The sequence below is a fragment of the Equus caballus genome, chromosome 10 (assembly GCF_041296265.1).
Source record: "Equus caballus isolate H_3958 breed thoroughbred chromosome 10, TB-T2T, whole genome shotgun sequence".
NCBI classification, from domain to species: domain Eukaryota; kingdom Metazoa; phylum Chordata; class Mammalia; order Perissodactyla; family Equidae; genus Equus; species Equus caballus.
The window spans coordinates 49,762,506-49,781,811 of NC_091693.1; the positions used below are offsets into that span (position 1 = coordinate 49,762,506).

General features: G+C 39.9%; 1 protein-coding gene across 6 annotated transcripts in view; it reads right to left on the minus strand.

Moving 5' to 3' along the window:
- The window catches only part of BACH2 (BTB domain and CNC homolog 2), a 329,505-nt gene that overhangs the window by 68,766 nt on the left and 241,433 nt on the right, over window positions 1–19,306 (minus strand). For all 6 annotated transcript variants that reach the window (XM_023650814.2, XM_070225334.1, XM_023650811.2 and 3 more), the window contains one exon: window positions 5,326–5,580. In XM_023650814.2, coding sequence (XP_023506582.1) covers window positions 5,326–5,568 — 243 coding nt within the window. In that variant the 5' untranslated portion in view covers window positions 5,569–5,580. The remainder of the gene's footprint in view (window positions 1–5,325; window positions 5,581–19,306) is intronic.

A 19,306-nucleotide genomic window follows, 5' to 3' on the forward strand; every position in this document is an offset into this window, starting at 1 on the left:
CCTTCCCCCCGACTGGAATATAAGCTCTGTTTTGTTTAGTAGGCTCACCTAGCACTGAGAACAGTGCTTCCTGGTATATAGTGGGACCATGATAAATATTTATTGAATGAATGAATAAATGAGGAAACAGAAGCCCAAAGAGGTTGACTGACTTGGTTAAGACCTTACATACAGTTACTGAGAAGGTCCAGATTGTGGTTTTCCCAGCCCCTTGTGGCTGATGCTCTCTGGATCTTAAAATTTGCTTATTACTCTTCTTCCGAGTTTTGTCGTGGTGGTGAATGGGGTGAGGCCAAACGGCTGGCTGCATGCTCTGAGGTGGGTGAGGGTTTTATTCTGTTTATCCTGGTCGTAACACTTCCCAAAGACCTCACCCTGCTGTTTCCCACTAAACCTCACCTCCCCCTCTAGTTACACTCAGGCTCAGAATGCTGTTGGCATCCTGTGCTGTAGTACTTTCTATTGTATGACATACTGAAAAGACTGTCCAAAGATAATCATGACTGTCTTATTACTTCTTTAAAAGACTGGACCTAAGCCATTGCAGAAACATTAACCCCTTTCATATGCTTTAAAAACTTTCAGACAAGATTCCATAATTTCCTTGTTGGTCTCTGTGTTTGGCAGTCCTACTGCAGCAACTTTCTTTATTGCACCCTGTGGTCAAGACTTAACAACAAATGCCTCTCCTTCAGAATCCTTCTGGGTCAGTTTTCCTTTTTGTTTAGCACTGAAAAAATGAGATCTACCTTAAAATGTTGAGAGGGAGAGAGAGAAAGAGAGTGAAAGAAAGCAAAAGACAGAGAGAGAGAGAGTGAGCACAAGTCTGAAATACATTTCCACCTAAGAAAGCACAAGGTCCACCCGAAGGGGCCATGCTTACCTCTGCCCCACAGCTATTCCCCGCATGAACCCTGCCCCTTCTCCCAAGGGTGAAGGGACATGGGAAACAAGCCCAAAGAAAGGTTGTGGAGCCTTGGCAATAACCTGTTTTTTCCCCTCTTGTTTTAAATATTTATTTTTGACAAAAATTGTATATATGTAAGGTATACAACATGATATTTTGATATATGTATACAGTGTGAAATAATTACCACAAACTAATTAACATATCAATCCCCTCCCATAGTTATCTTTTTGTGTGTGTGTGTGTCGTGGGAACAATTGAGATCTACTCCCTTAGCAAATTTCAAGTACATAATACATTATTATTAACTACAGTTACCATGCTGTACATTAGGTTTCTAGAACTTATTCATCTTATAACTGAAAGTTTGTATCCTTGGATCAATAGCTCCCCTTTTGCCCTAACTACCCTTGGCTCCTAAGCCAATCATCTTTATCCAATCATCTGTCAATAGACACTCAAGTTGTTTTCCTATCTTGGCTGTTGTGAAAAATGCTGCAATAAACATGGGAGCGCAGACAGCTCTTTGAGATACTGATTCTCTTCTTTTCAGATATATACCCAGAAGTGGGATTGCTGGATTACATCGTGGTTCTATTTTTAACTTTTTTTGAGGAAACGCCATACTGTTTTCCACAATGGCTGTACCAATTTACATTCCCACCAATAGTGCACAAGGGTTCCCTTTTGTCCACATCCTTGCCAACACTTGTTATATCTTGACTTTTGATAACAGACCTTGGCAATAACCTCTTAACAGCTGCTCTTCCCCTAGCATTCTGGGAGGGACCCAAGCAGCCCCATAAGAATGGAGCTGATGTGCAAATGCATTGTGGGCTCCATATCTTATCCCTATCATATCCATAAGGAAGCATATCCCGTTCCTGCCCTCTGTATTTGACACACCGTAAGACTGAACCTCACGCTTGTGATGCTACTTCCGGTATGGTTAGCGTCTCGTCTGAAATGGTCTCCATGACTACAGCTAGGGAGGAGTTTGTTGTGCCAACTTTAATCCTAACGAGCAGTAGAACAGCCTTGCAATGCCTGGCACATAAACTACTTTCTCTTCATCCCTCAGCACAAAATACACTTACTAAGTATAAATTAAATGATCTGTTTCATTATTTAACGAAAGTACTAAGTACAATGCCTTATCTTCTACTATTTGCTGACACACATTCCTGGGTGTGTTTTTCAATGGGGAGCCAACAATCAAGTCATATAAATTCTAGGGACTGCATTCCATTTTATAAAAATTAAAAAGGCAAGACAATTCAATTACTCCTTGACTTCCAGAAGCAGGCCTCTATTTTTGTCTCCCCCTCTTTCAGTTCAGAGGCTGCAGTGGGCACCGGGAGTGGCTCTAATTTGCTAGTGATTACCTTGCCAGGAGTCAGGATTTTGGGGGTAGAACTGCACAAGTGGACAGCAGCTGGAGCCCAGAGACGGGTTTGGCTTAAAGTAATGGAGCAGGGGAGCGGGTGGGGCCGCAGTTTGTATCTGGAAGTTTCATAGTCCAAGGAGGCGCTCTAAGACTCACCAAGCTGGCCCCCTGGGAACCACTGCGGTGGCTGGCCAGGGAGCACGATGGCGGGTGGGGGGGAGGGGCGCAGTATGAACAGGGCTGGGACGGGGCCAGAAGTGGATTTGAATTTGGTGATAGAATTATGAGGTTTAAGGATTTCCAAGGAGTTAATCAAATGCTTTTTCTTACATCATATGAATCCAATGCCAGTTAGTTCCAGGCAGCTACTTCCAAGGTAGTGTTCGGGATGTTTGCTTATTCACCACTTCATTCAAATTCTATGAAGTCATTCACTGAGCTAAGTGGGACAATGACCATGGGGCCTGCAAGGGCATTTCCATGTGCACATAGCAAGGAGAGGAAAACAATGCCCAGCGCTTAGGAGACAGGCAGGTGCTCCGAGCAGACAGAGAGGACTCTTAGAAGAAAGCCTCAGAAACAATGACAGACCCACAAAGGAAGATGCCACTGGGGCTGGCATGCATGTCCCATCGGCAAGGTACTTAGAGCTGGGTTATTGACAACATGATTTCATGTTTCATAGGAATACAAAAAGGTATCTAGTTATATCTGAAAGTTTCCAGTATATGGCAACCATGTACCTGATGGTTTGGAAAATGCAGATGACATGGGGCAACAATCATTCTACATGGCTAGGCAGAAAGAAATTCAACACACAGCAAATTCTCCCTCAAGTGGAACACAAAAGATCAAAAAGGTCACAGAACAGATTTGTGTGTGATATTGTACAGTGTGCCTCTTACTTTATAGAGTGCCCAGGGCCAAGGAAATAAGAGATTATCAGGGATTTGGTCAAAAAGAAACTTTTAGGTTATGCCATATACATCAATATCCCAATTTCCTTTAAATTTTACTGCCTTGGGATTATTGTATTATGATAAATATTTCAAGGACTTCAGAATTTTAGGGGTTTTTACAGGTAAGAACTGGGGCTCAGAGAGGTTAACTGACTAGATCTGGGTCCCAGAGGTCAGTAGGAGCAGGCCAGGGCTTAGGACATACGGTCCAGGGTGTCTCAAGAAGGAGCCAACAGTCACTGAAGAGAGATGAAATTACATCAAATATGGCTTTCATTTGTATGTTTATTTTAATATAATCTAATTTTTTTGAAAATCAGTAAAAAGACAAAAATAAGGTGATTCTCAAACAGATACAAATAATAAATTAACTGTAAGCCTCACACCCTCCCAAGACCATTCTGGATGACTGGAAGTTTTCCAAATATTTCCAGGGAATTCTAGAGTTGGAGTAAACTCAAAAGGCATTTTTGCTGCCCATCTCCAAAAACTTTCATATTTATCTTCTCACCTAATGACGGGTTAAGTATTCACCTACTAACGCAGATGAGGAAATCCAGCCCAGGATCACTGGGTCACACCACAGGTGCCATTCCTTGGCCTTCCCACATTACTTGGTACATAAGCTTCCCTCCCTACCCCAGCCCCAATTACATTATCTCCAACTGATTTGTCCTTTTGCTTCCGGCATTAGGATCTTTCTACTTATCTACTTGCTGGTGGTGGGGGGAGTGGTAATGGAGCCTTTTATGTGGGTACTAACAAAGAATATTAATGTGAAAACGCTGAGTGCTTATGCAGCTCTCACTTTATCAGCTGGTCACTCTCCTGCTCTGCAGGGGTGACAGCAGACGATGCTTAAAAAGGGACTGGTTCTGGTGACCTCTTCCGACCCCCATGTCTCGTTTGCCTGCCTATTTGTTTTTTATGTTGAAGTCGGATGCCTTTCCATGGAGCAGGTGCTCGCCCCTCCATTTCCTACTGTCTTATGCACAACCTGCTTTACTCATTTATACTATCTGCCAGGCCTCTGGAGGCATTCCGGTTTGTGACCCCTGGGATTTAATGCTAGCTGGACTCACTAATGCCTCACTTCAGGGTCACGGGGTCTTTGGTTTCTCCGAGGGTTGCTGTGAGGATCACTGCACAACTCTGGGGCTCTATCACATAGACTGTGGGTGTGAGTTGTACTCCTGAGAGTTGTGCAGCGCACACCCTACACAACTCTTGGTGGTGGCCCTGGCAATGCACACCGTGCTTGTGTACAGGGAATGATCCTGGCCCTGAACACAAAGCCTAAGGCTGCTCAGTATTACCCCTAGTTCCAGGCAGACGGAAGAAGAGGAACTACAAACACAGATCAGAGGGTGGCCAATTTAATGGTTTGTCATTGTGAAGCCCATCCTTTGAGTTCCTGCAGCTCAAACTATCCGATTGAATGTCATCTCTGGACAGAACAGGTCCAGCTACCAGTGTCCTCAAAGTACAGAAATGACTGGATTTACTGAAATAATTAAGAAACTCAAGAAGGGAATTTCAACAATGGTGAGAAAATCAAGTTTACACTTCTTAGAATCTTACTCTATTAGCTGTGAAAATTACTGCTTGCTTTTACTTTTCCCCTGAGCAAGGAGGGTCCTGTGAACACTTTCATTCTTTTACTCTCAAGGGAAATCAAGCGCCCCTTCAGCCATTTGAAAGAGAAAATCACAGCAACTGTCCCAGTGATTCAGATCCCACATCTAGGACCGCACCAAACTTTGGGTGAACTACTCAAAACCGGAAGAGTACGTGAACTAGAAACTACGAGTGACTGCCAGCCGCAGGTGAGCTTCAGTTCCCTTAAAGAAAGATGCTCTGTTCAGAATCACACCTTCGAGACTTCAAGTAGAAGTCTTCGAGTGCTTCAAATAGAAACTGGCTACGCACAAACCTAACGCGTGGGTGACCTGAACATCAGCCTCAGAGGGGGGATGTGGCACAGGGTCCACCTTCTAGTTCCTACTCAGCCAACTGCCTACAAGTCAATAGGCCTCCCGTAGCAACCACACAAACAAACCAAACTACTGTACCTCCTCAGGCAAGCTGACGACCAAGTCATTTTTTGTCTGTCCGACCAGCGCCTGCCAGAAGTATTCACTGCACGCCGCCAGCACAGCCCGGTGGGCCCGGAACTCCTTCCTCTCCACGATCAGAGTCACATCACAGAGAAGATCCTTTTTCCGCTGGTCATTGAGGCCCAGGAGGATGTTGGTGCAGTGGACTGTGGACTCATACACATACATGGGGGAGTCAGGCTTCTCATCCACAGACATGCCGTTCACACCCTGAAAGAAAGAAAGGCTGGGTCACCACAGCTATCTGAGTCAGAGAGAAGGTGAGAAAGAACGACACAGTTCCTGTGTCCCACTGCCGTGAGCAGGCAGAAAGCAGCAGAATCGCCCATTAGCACATTCACGCCCAGTTAGCACAATGAGCTCAGAAAACCTATGTGGAAAGTCGTGTTCTATGGCTGACTTTGATCCTTTCCACTTTCGGGGTCCTTTCCCCCCATGGAAACAAAGGTTATGAATGAATGAAGCACCCACGACATTTAAAACACATAGGTACTTTAAAACTCGGTAGTTTTGATTTTGTTAGCCGACTGAAAAGGAACTTTCACGTATATGTAGTCCCAATTCAAGTATTCATTGGGCTTTGTGTTAAGAGGAAATGAATCATTTTGAAGAATTTGTAAGGCTCTCTTGATGAAGTACATGTAAGTTTCTAGGTTGAAATGTGGCTAAGATGCCAAGCAGAGTAAATACCACAACACATAATTTAACAAGTGAACTACACTGTTACGTGTTCTAAAGAGTAAATGCAGCTCAGCTACTACAACTGCCCTCACATAACTGCCAAACACAACCAACACATGCTACTGTTGCTCTTGAAAAGCTCTCAAAAAGGAGTGGAATTGTGCTACCATTATCCCAGTAGACTTGATGGGCATTCTCTCTACGGAAACACAATATATCACATTAGCAGTCATAAAAAAGACGCATTCAACAGCAAGGGTTACTTTTACAAAAGGGTTCTTTGCTTTAAAAAGTGTCCACTGATGCATTTTTTAAAAAATCTGCAATTAATTTACATAACACAGTTTTTCAGTACTGTTTGCTACTAGTTTGAACTCCAATAGTGAGTCTTACTTTCTTTTTGGGTTTACTCTTATTAATTTTTTAACAGCTTTAACGTACAACACACTGCATATATTTATAGTGTGCAATTTGATATGTTTTGGCAGATGTATGCTACTGTGAAACCATCACCACAATCAATACAGTGAACATATCCTTTGCCACCAAACGTCTCTTTATGCCCCTTAATAGTCCCTTCTTTGCACCTCTCTGTGCCCCAGCCCATGAAACCAGGGGTCTGCTTTCTGACACTACATATTTGTTTGCATATTCTATTTTTTATATAAATGAAATCATACAAATTTTATTCTTTTATGTCTGGCTTCTTTTACTTACCACAATTATTTTGCAATTCATCCATGTTGTTGCATGCATCAAATGTTTCTTCCGTTATTGCTGAGTAGTAGTCTAATGTACGGATACAGCACAATTTTTTATCCATTCATCTACTGATGGATATTTGGGTGTTTCCAATATTTGGCTATTACAAATAAAGCTGGTATAGATTAGTGTATAAATCTTTGTATGAACATATGCTTTCGTTTCTCTTGTGTAAATACCTAGGGGTAGAATGGATGCATCAATTGGATGGATCACACAGATGGATGTGTAAGTCTAATTTTTTAAGAAACTGCCCGTTTGTGAAAGTGGTTGTATCATATCACATTTTCAACAGCACTGTATGAGAGTTCCAGTTCTTTCACATCCTTGCCACCACTTAGTATAGTCAGTCTTTCTAATTTTGGCCATTCTAATAGGTATGCTGTGGTATCTCTTTGTGGTTTAATTTGCTTTTCTCTAATGACTAAAGAAGTTGAGCATTTTATGTGCTTATTTGTCATCTATTTATCTTCTTTGGAGAAATGTCTATTCAGATTCTTTGCCCATTTTTTATTGGGTTGTTTCCTTATTATTGAGTTTTGAGAGTTCTTCATATATTCTGAATTCTTCACATATTCTGAATAAAAGTTTTTTATCAGATGTGTAATTTGCAAATATTGTCTCCAAGTCTCTAGCTTGTCTTTAATTCTTTTGGTGTTTTTCAAAGAGCAGAAAGTCTTCATTTGATGAAGTCCAACTGAGTAATTTTTTCCTTTATGGATCATGCTTTTGGGGTTTAAAAAATCTTTGCCTAAACCAAGGTCACATCTTTTGTCAGATTTATACCTAGATACTAATATTTTTAATGCAATTATAAATGGTTTTGTTTTTTTATTTAAAGTTCTGATTTTTCATTGCTAGCATATAGAAATAGAAACGATTTTTGTGTTTTGATCTTGTATTCTGAAGCTTTGCCTAACTTGCTTGTTAGTTCTCACAGCATTTTTTTTTTTTTAAGACTTTATTTTTCCTTTTTCTCCCAAAGCCCCCCAGGTACATAGTTATGTATTTTCAGTTGTGGGTCCTTCTAGTTGTGGCATGTGGGATGCCGCCTCAGCATTGCCCAACGAGCAGTGCCATGTCCACGACCAGGATTTGAACTGGTGAAACGCTGCACCGCCAAAGCAGAGTGCACGAACTTAACCACTCGGCCGCAGGGCTGGCCCCCTCACAGCCCTTTTTTTGGGGTAGATTCTATAGATTTTCTACATAGAAGACTAAGTTGTCTGTAAATGAAGACATTTTACTTCCTTTCCAATCTGAATGACTTCGATGTATTTTTTTTTGCCTTACTTCGTTGGGTAGAACCTCCATACAATTTTAAACAGAAGTGGTAAAAACAACCAACCTTGCCTGGTTCCTGATGTTGGGGGCACGCGTTCAGCCTTGCACTGTTATTTATAATGGTTGATAGGTGTTTCACAGATGCTCCTATCGAGTTGAGGAAGTTTCTTCCTATTCCTAGCTTCCTGGGATTTTTTTTTTTTAAATCAAGAATGGATGCTGGATTTAGCTGAATGCTTCCTCTTCCTCTATCAAGAGAATAACACAGTTTTTCTTTTTTAGTATGAAAATAACGTTGATTTTTGAATGTTAAACGAACCTTGCCTTTCTAGGATCAACTCCACTTGATCGTGATGTATTTGTCTTGTAATACATTACTGGATTCAATTTGCTAACATTTTGTTAAGAATTTCTACATTTATGTTCATGAAGGATATTAGTCTGTAGTTTTCTTTTCCTACATATTTTAAAATCTAGCTTTAGTATCAGCGTAATGCTGGTCTCACAAAGTAAGTTGGGAAGCATTTCTTCCTCTTCAATTTTCTAGAAGAGTTTGTCTAGAATTGGTATCATTCTTCTGTAAATATGTGATAGAATTTACCTGTGAAATCTTCTGGGCCTGGAGTTTTAACACATTCAATTTAAAAATTATAAAAGTTACCGGCATAAAGTTGTGCACGATATTTCCCTATTTTCTTTTTAATATAAGTAGAATCTGTACAGATGTCACCTGTCACATTTCTGATATAGGGAATTTGTGTCATCTTTCTTTCTTTCCTGATCAGTTTGGATAGAGGTTTATCAGTTTTGTTCATACTCTCAAAAAGCTCCCTTTTGATTAAATTGATTTTCTTTATTGTTCTGCTTTCTATTACACTGATTTCTGCTCTCTTTGTTCTTTCTTCTGCTTACTTAGGGTTTAATTTGTTCTTCTTTTTTCCAGTTTCCTAAGGTAGAAGTTGAGTTCATTGATCTAAGCTCTTTCACCTTTTCTGATAAAGGCTTTAAAGCTATACATTTCACTCTAAGTACTGCTTTAGCAGCATCTCACACGCTTTGAAATGTTGAGTTTTATTTTCATTCAGTTCAAAACACTTTGTAATCCCCCCCTCCTTTTTTTTTGAGGAATACCAGCCCTGAGCTAACATCCACTGCCAATCCTCCTCTTTTTGCTGAGGAAGACTGGCTCTGAGCTAACATCCGTGCCCATCTTCCTCCACTTTATATGTGGGATGCCTACCACAGCATGGCTTGCCAAGCGGTGACATGTCTGCACCTGGGATCTGAACTGGTGAACCCCGGGCCGCCAAAGCAGAACATGTATACTTAACTGCTGCGCCACCTCTAATTTCCCTTTTGACTTCTTCCTTGATACATAAATTATTTGGAAATATGTTATTTAGTTTCCAAATATTTGAATGAGCTTCCAGATAGCTGTTATTGTTTTCTGATTTAATTCCATTAGGGTCAGATAACAAATTTTCTACGACTTCAATGCTTTTAATTTATGAAGACTTGTCTTATATCTCAGAATACGGTCTATTTTGGTAAATATTCCATACCCACTTGAAAGGAAGGTGTTTCTGTTGGCTGAAGTGTTCTGTAAATGTCAGTTAAGTTGTATGATAAATGTTGTTCAAATCTTCTATATCTTTACGAATTTTCTGTCTACAGGTTCTAACCAGTATCGAGAAGGGGCACTGGAACCTTTGACTATAATTGTAGATTTGTCTACCAGTCTTTGCTTCATGCAACTTGAAATCCTGTTATTAGATGCATACATGGTTAGAATTTTTATTTCTCTTGATGTTTTATTCTTCTCTCATTATGAAATGAACTTTTAATTCCTGGAAATAATTCTTTGCTTTAAAGTCTATTTTGTCTGATATTAATATAGCCACTCCAGTTTTTTTTGATTAGTGTTAGCATAGTGTACCTTTTTTCCTTCTTATCCTTTTAACCTATTTGTGTCTTTATATTTAAAGTGGTCTTCCTCGTACACAGCTCATAATCAAGTTTTTTTTTTTTTACTCCAATCTGATAATCTTTGACTGTTAATTCTGGTACTTATCCACTTCACATTTAATGTGATTAATGATTTGGCTGGGTATAAATATGCCATTTTGCTACTTGTTTCCTATTTGTCCCATCTGTTCTTTGATCCCTTTCCCCTCATTCTCTGACTCCTTTCGCATTAACTGAGTATTTTTTATAATTCAATCTTATCTCCTTTATTGGAATGTTGTTTTGTTATTTTATGGGTTACCTTAGGGTTTATAATAAGCTTCAAGTTATCACAATCTACCTTCAAGTGATATTACACCACTCCATGTAGAGTATAAGAACCTTACAATAGTATGTTTCCATTTCTCCCTTCCTGGCCTTTGCACTATTGTTGTCGTGCACTTTACTTCTTTACTCCCACACTATACTATTATTATTTTTGTTTAAACAGTCAATTATCTTTAAAGAGATTTAAATAACAAGAGAAAAAGTTATATATATACACACGCACACACATATACATTTCCCTTCTGCCGGAAGGACTTCCTTTAACATGACTTGCAGTGTGGATATGCTGGTGTCTTAGTCGCTTGGGCTGCCATAACAAAATACTAGAGTCTGGGGTGGCTTAAACAAACGAATTTATTTCTCACAGTTTTGGAGGCTGAGAAGTCCAAGATCAAGGTGCCAGCTAATTTGGTTCCCTGGTGAGGGCTCTTTTTCTGGCTTGCAGATGGTTATCTTCTCACTGAGTCCTTGCATGGGGAACACATGGTCTCTGGTCTCTCTTCCTCTTCTTACGAGGACACTAATCCCCTTGCAGGGGCTCCATCTTCATAACTTCCTCTAAACCTAATTACCTCTCAAAGGCCCTCCTCCAAATACCATCACATTGGGAGTTACGGTTTCAACGTATGACCTTTGGGGGGCCATAAACATTCAGCCCATAACAGCTGGCAATGGATTCTTTCGGTGCTTGTTTTCTCTTAAGAAGTCTGTTGCCTTCATTTATCAAAGTTATTTTTGTGTGATATAGATTCTAGTTTGACAGTTTTTTTCCTTTCAGTACTTTGAAAGATATCATCGCCCTTCTTTTCACTTGCATGCTTTCTAATGAAAAATCTGCCTTCATCCTTATCTTTGTTCCTCTATATGTCATATCTTTTTTTCCTTCTAGTTACTTTCAAGATTTTCTTTTTAAGAATTTGTTTTGAGCAATTTGATTATGATGTGCCATGCTATAGTTCTTTTCATGGTTCTTGATCTTCTTGGATGGGTGAGTTTATAATTTTCATAACATTTGGAAATATTTCAGCCATCATTTCTTCAAATATTTTTGCCAACTATTTTTTCTGTCACCTCTCCTCTTCTCTTTAGGGAAGCTCAGTTACATGTATATTAGACTACTTGAAACTGTCCCACAGCTCACAGATGCTCTGCACACTTTTTTTCTGGTAGTCTTTTTTTCTCTCTGTTTCATTTTGGACAAGTTCTATAGCTTGGCCTTTAAGTTCACTAACCTCTTCTGCAATATCCAACCTCCCATTAATTCATTTCACAGTAATTTTCACCTCAGAAATTGTGGTTCTCATTCCTAAAAGTTCAATTTGAGTCTTTTTTTTATATCTTCCATGACTCTACTTAAGACTTTCAATCATTCCTCCAACTTCTTGAACATTTGGAATACAGTTATAATAACTATTTCTGTCTGTTAATTCTAACATCTGTGTCAGTTCTGGTTCAGTTTCAATTGATTGATATTTCTCTTCATTATGAGACATACTTTCCTGCTTCGGTGCATGCCTGGGAATTTTTGATTGGATGCCAGACATTGTGACTTTTACCTTGTTGAATGCTTGGTATTTTTGTGTTCCTATGAATATTCTTAAGCTTTGTTCTAGGACTCAGTTGAGTTACATGGAAACAGTCTGATCCTATAGGTTTTACTTCTGAGATCTGTTAGGTGGGAACAACAGCATTTAATCTAGGCCTCCTTATTCCCCACTACTGATTCAAGATGCTTCTGAGCACTTTATCCAATGCTCCTTGAATTATGAGTTTTCTAGTCTGGCTGGTAGGAACAGGTGTTATTCCTGGTCCTCTGTGAGCTCTGAGTACTGTTGCTTCTAATTGTTTTGAGTGGTTCTTTCCCCATTTTTCTGTAGTTTCTCCATATGCATGTGCTAATGAGTACTCTGCAAAATACTTGAGGGAACCCTCTGCAAATCTCTGGCGTTTTCTCTCTGTGCAGCTCTCTCTTCTCTGCTACTCTGCTTTCTAATTCTAGCCACCATAGTCTCTTCAGACTATTAGCTCCATCTCCTCAACTCAGGAGTCAGCCAGGCTCTTCTTTGGTTCCTCCTTCCTGTTCCATGACCTGGAAACTCTCTCAAAACAGTAAGCTGGGCTCAACTTGTTTTCTTTCTCTTGGGGATCAATGTCCTTTGTTGCTTGGTGTCTTGAAAACCATTGTTTCATATGTTTTATCTGTTTTTATAATTGTTTCAGGTGGGAAGATAAATCTAGTACCTGTTAGTCCATCTTGGTTTAAAGCAAAAATCCTGGATTTATTCTTTATATTATAGTCACCCTAAACACTTTACAAACAATAATTTAGCACATTGCTAACCATATAGTATAAACTTTGCTCTACATGAATGATGGTTTGTAATACATAATTACAAAAATGTTTCTGCAAAGAAGAACTTTTAGTTCTTTGGTATTCCAATAAAAGATAAAGTATCTGTGAGCTTTACTACCTGGAATCACTTTTTTATGCAGTAAGAATAGCATTCTAAATGACACCATTCAGTTATAGTGACCATAACCCGTGGGGTAATATTGAGTTTACACGGCTTCTGTCTGTGACTAGTTAAGTGCCACTAAATTCTTTATCATCTAGTAAGAAGACAAATACTTCCTATTCTGGCTTCTTTTCCATAGAGTATTTTCAAAATTTCTTATCTCTCATACAGGGTCTCAAGTCTGTTTATTTTCTCCATTCTTAGTTCTCAAATTATTACTCTCTCCTATCACATTCAGTTTTCTCAATTAGTCTGTAGAAATTTACGTATTATTTATTTTTTACAGATCACAATAGCTTGCATGTAGCAGGAAGCACTCAAACTGGGTGGAATAATGTTCTAGGATGTAAATGGTGTGCTTAATTCATAAGAAGCAGGAGATTGACAAGAGACATCTCATTTTTCCAATCCATTTATAGGTAATTCATATTAATGCACCTACACCAAGAACAGAGAAGCTTGCTATAAAGGTTACAAAGCTGTAAGGTCTTCAGTGAAACATTAATTGAAAGAAAATCAAAAAAGAAACAAAAGTGAGGTGCAGTGGAAAGAGGAGTGGACCAGGGGTCTAGGGCTTTTGGTCTAGCCCTGGCACTGACCAGCTTTTTGAATTTTGGATAAATCATCTAACTTTGCCTGGACGTGCTTCCAAGTTTATAAAATGAAAAGTCTGGACTAGAAGACCAGCAAAGTTCTTACAGATCTACAATTCTTTGAGTCTAAGAGTCACAGAAGAGTCATTTCTGTTCTGTTCTAACAGAAATACCTAACTTATCACAGGGAGCGGGATACTGTCATTTTAGCTGAGGGATGCTAGCTTTCTTTGCCCCTTGAAAGAGCATTTACGTACCCTCTTTTAATGTTGTTGATGTTGCATGGCTTAATAAAACTGTCTCTGCAGAGCTGGTTACAGGGAATGGGGTGGACAATATATAGGAAGAAACCAAAGCCTTCTGGGAAAGAAGGAACTAGGACCCCAACCCCTGCTCCTGTAGGTTCCAAGTGAAGAAGATCTGTCTGGATAGACCATGGTAACCCTGAGAAAATGGAGGGGAACAGGTCTCTTGACGTGAAATTACTTTTAGGAAATGGGAAATCCAAAACTAGGAGGCCATTCTGGCACAATATGTGGAGCTGATACTATTAACTCCTCCAGTCCTGGATATCTTTGTCCAGAGGCTGAGCAAGGGAGTATAAACTAAAAGACTACGTCACCTGGGAATCCTGTATGGAGTCCACTGAGGTCCGAGTCGGGGCCTGACTGCTATACAGCAGCACTGGACCAGGGTCTACCCCATGAGGAAGGAGCAGTCATCAACAGCACGGAAGCCAAGGAGTGGACAGGCTCAGAGTCCAGCTCACAGGAAGATGGTCTCTTTCTGGCTCTAAGATGTCTGGGGGCCCTCAAGGAAAGACTCCATATCTTGCTAATAGGGCAGGTTTGGGAAAATAAAGGAGATGTGGCAACACATGCACCCTGAGTTGATGAACCTGGCTATGACAGTCATAAGAACATCGACGTCTGCTTTTCGGGCTAAACCTTCCAGAAAGTTTTAGAAGACATTTAAAACATATTATCTGTTCATCAAATGGTATTCTCTAAAATCTATCATTCCCAGGAAGCTGTTCTTAGACTTTCACCTGTCTAAGGATTTTCCTGACTTTATTACCTTATTCCCGGATAATCCTTCCTCATGCTATGCCAGCACCACTCTCTTCTTCTTAGCCCTTTCATTCCTATTGGCTCTTATCACACTCCTCCCTGTTGGCCCCTCTTCAAGCATAATGGAACATTCTATTTCTTCTTCTTTTAGAAATCATCAGCCCTCCCCATCCTCCAAGCAACATAAGTGCTCTTCTGGGAGCTCCCTCTAATCTGTCTGATCAATGCCAACCTGAATTCTGTTTCTCCTATCCCTGCATTATGTCCCATTAAGTTTTCTTTTTTTTTCCACTTGCCTTACTAATGTTAACTTAAAAACATTTTACCCCCTAATGTGGTAAATCCAGAAATCTGTAGCAGGACCCATGGGATCTAAGAATGAAATACTTTGTAGTGAGTACAGAGCCCAGAATAGCATGTAGGAGTTTGACAGCCAGTCTCTACACTGAGCATTAGACAATGTGTTAAAGTGTGTAAACATTAGCTGAAATCAGATCGTAAGGAAGCTTTCCAAAGGTTCTGATTTGGGTTTTGGCTGGATCTCATTCTTCTTTTTGTAGGCCAAAAAACCCAGCTGCACATGTACATACACATATACCCCAATCATCTTATCATATGGTTCAGGAGTAAAAGTTAATTACTATTATTTTATCATAGTGTGCTCATCCTCTCAAAAAGCTACATAGACCACAACTCTTATCAGTCACAGATACAGTATTCATGAAAACAGACTCCCTTATGAACTAACTCATTCACTCTTCATTCATCATTGGGTCACATTCAGAAATTAAAATGTCTAACACTTAGTTCTGAAGGTAAAAGTCTAAATCAAAAAACCAAAAAAAATCTACAGTGTGAAATCTGAAAAGCTGCAATTCACAAAAAAGTAGAATGTTAAGTTTTTCAGACAACCTGTCATGTCTAGAATGTTTCAGATGAAAAGAAATGAATACGCCTTGCAGGTAATGAAAAAGACTAAATTATAAACCATTTCACTTGAAATTCCAACCACATTTCCCCTAGAAACAGAGCATTAAGTAAATACTTCTGTGAATCAAAGACTAAATTATTTAGTAATTGCTGAGTAAATTTCTGCTCTTAACGCCTTTTTTAAAAAAAGTTATTTACCATGAAACTGTGAGGCTTAGTTTTTATAAAAGAAAGTTATCTAGTCTATAGAAATTTTAGAGTGCACAGTGCCATTAAAAATACTAAGTTATTACTTTTGGGTTGGAAACACTTTTCAATCGCATCAAAACTCAAACTTCTTACTTAAAGTGGAAAGCAATCCAATTTCAGTATTTTCTAATGGAAAACTACAGTGCTGTCATTTAATGTCTCTAATGCCTTAGGTAGCTAAAAGCAAGGGCCTGACATGGAACAGCTAAAACGTTGGGTGTTCTTCATTTACTCAAACATTCCATCTGTGTGCGTACTAGTTAGTGCCAGGGGAACTGAAATTTAAGGCTGCTGTTAGGAGGAAGCACTTGCAATTGTATCATCAAATCCTTAATAGCTCTGAATGGTTCTTGTACTTCAATATAAACTTCTATTTTCCTTGACCTTTCAGGAGGAAGTTCAATTTACTGACAGACTTTGTGACAATGGTTTTTCCATACAGTTGAAAAATATGAAAAAATAAATTTAGTGCCATCATAAGAAGCCCCAATTTTTTGGGTAATTTTTGTTTTTGATGTTATTGTTTTGCTTATTCTTTTAAACAGACCCAAATAAAAAATACCCAGTAATAACTACTAGCACTAGTTCTATCTTTAAATGTAAACTCTCCGGAGAGGCAGGGTACGATACAGAGGCTGAGCCAGAAGAAAAATTAGATGTTGGTCGCAGACTATATGAATTGATCTAAAGGGAATAAAGAATTAAAGATATATTACACTTCCACCAAACTGGAACGAAGTGGAGAGCTTGACAGTATCAAGTGTTTGTGAAGATGTAAAGCGAGAGAGACTCTCATATATACTGATGGCTGGTTCACTCTCTTAGGAAACAGCTTGGCAGTTTCATCTAGTAAAGTTGAAGATATGCACAGCCTATGACCCAATGACTCCATTCCTAGGTTACACCGAAGAGATGCTCCTGCATGTCTGTAATGGGAACTCTGTACAAGAGTGTTCATAACAGCACTGTTAGTGTAACTCCTACCGGAAACATCATGAAGTCCGTCAGTAGCAGAATGTATAAACATGCTGAGGTATATTCCATATTCATATAATAGAAGAACACAAAGCAAGTTAGAGCCACATGCAACAACATGGATGAATCTCACAAACCTAATGTTGAATACTGAGCTGGAGAAGCAAAATGCAAAAAAAATAACATACAACTGAATTCCTTTTATATCAAGTTCAAAAATGGGCAAAACTTAAATATCTAGGGATACATACATAGTGGTAAAACTGTAAAGAAAAGACTCAGAACGGAGGTTCTGCTTGTGGGGAGAGTTGTAATTGGAAAGTGTCATGGGGGGGCATGTCTCAGGGGTGCTATCACAATGTTCTATTTATTTTTTGTGTGTGTGAGGAAGATTGGCCCCGAGCTAACATCTGTTGCCAAGCTTCCTCTTTTTTGCTTGAGGAAGACTGTCACTGAACTAACATCTGTGCCAATCTTCCTCTATTTAACGTGGGATGCTGCCACAGCATGGCTTGGTGAGCGGTGCTAGGTCTGCTCCCGGGATCTGAACCCACAAACCCCGGGCTGTTGAAGTAGAGCATGAGAAATTAACCACTACGCCACCGGGCTGGTCCCACAGTGTTCCATTTCTTGACATCAGTGATAAGTAGATGTGTGTTCACTCTATGTTAAATTACACATTTGTCTTATGTACTTTTTTTCTATATCTATGTTATCTTTTTCATAAATTAAAAAAAAACCCAGCTCCTCCCAAATTAAAGATTGTAGGAAAGGGTTAACTAGTCAAGTTACTTGCCTCAGGTTCAATGACTTAATCATGAAGGTCCTAGGGTGGACTTCGGGTTTCAAATGAAAATACACACCCACATCTTATAGCCTGCAATTTAAGGTCAAAAGGGTCCTTCAAGGTAATCAAATCTAACCAATTCCAAGTGGTACATTTTAAATAAGAATCTGCAAAAATGGGCAGAATACGGGCATGAGGCCTTTCGGGAGGTGGTGAGAAATCTGAGCCTAGGCTTTTGCTTCTAAGGAAACTCTTTTCAGAGATCTCATGTTTCATCTTCTCTCTTGTGAAAACCAAATCACTTCACTGCACTTCCACTTCCTTATCTATAAAATGAGGAAATGGACGAGGTGACCTGCAAGGTATTTCTAGTTCTAATTTCTATGGTTCTATGACAGCATAGAAACTTTAGGAAAATCTTGAAACACGAGCTTCTCTAATTATAGTTCCTGAGGCTTTTTTTTGGAAGTTAGAGATGCTCACAATAATACAACTGGCTGGAAAGGAGAAATGCCATCACACAACTTTTGGGAGGAAGATTTGCCCAATAACAGCTTGAACTTTTCTCCCCAATAAACAAGTCAACCCAAAGGAAGGATGAATCAAGGGCCGATATCCTCATATTAATGGAACACAGTACCCATCAGTACTGACCCAACAGTTCAAGACTCTGGTCTCTTTCCACCCCCTCAAAAATAACAGTGCTCTGCAGTGCAGGACAGGTTCTCAGACGCTGTCTTACCTGTGTGGCTATGGAATCAAGCAAGTGTCCATCATTTCCTCCTGTCTGAGTCTCCACCTGGTGATGTCATGTGAGACAACACTGTTTAGGGGCTTGGAGAAAGGGTATGGCTTGGGTTTAAGAATGACATAGTGCACACACTGTCATCTCAAAAAGCAGATGAAAGAATTACATGCTTTGAAATCAGTGGGTGAAAGGGACTCCACACCAGGCTGTCCAAAATGCACGATTATTGTTAGCGGAGGTTGGGTGAGGGTACAGGTGTGGGTGCGGGCAAGGGAGGAGGGTGGGAACAGAGAGAGTGTGGCATTAGGGATTATTGGCAGATTTGGATATGCAGCTCTGCGATCATCTACCCTGCCCTTCTTTCCTGTATTTGATGCGTGCTTTTGCTCCTTTTGTGGTAAGCCCCCAGGTGAGGATGCAGCCAAGGCTCCCATTTATTCTGCTGTGGCAGGTCCTTTTCTACCCTTGGCGAGTTTTCTTTTCTGTCTTGTCACTTCCAGTTTGTCTCCGGTCCTACTTCTTCGTGTCTATGTTCTCCATTTATATTCATTTCTCATACATCCATCTCTGCTTCCTATTAGCATTTGCTTCTCGGCTATTAGGAGTTAGAGGACAGAGAGAAGTCATTTCTTTCCTACATTTTTCTTTATCAGGGCATCTGTGTGAAATATTCTCTCCCGTGTCCCCTTCCCTCCTCTTCTAGCCAGAGAAATATTACCCTAGAGCTTCGTGCTACTAATGTGAGAAGAAATTATGCACCGTGATTAGAAGGCCAAATGAGGGTGGTGGAACCTATTTACTTCATTAAGCTTCCTTCAGGGAAAACGCAAGGACGGGAAACTGAGAGATAAGGGTTAACACTAAAAGAATAAAAGCCATTTGACTCAGAGCAATCTTCAGTCTGCCTGGATTCTATCAGACACCCTTCTCCATGGGGAAATCATTACAGAGAAATGACATGCAAAGTGCGCCATAAAGCATCTGAGTCAAACCAGAGGGAGGATGACTCAACGGATCGTTTTACATGTTAATAGAAGGCACTGCCGATT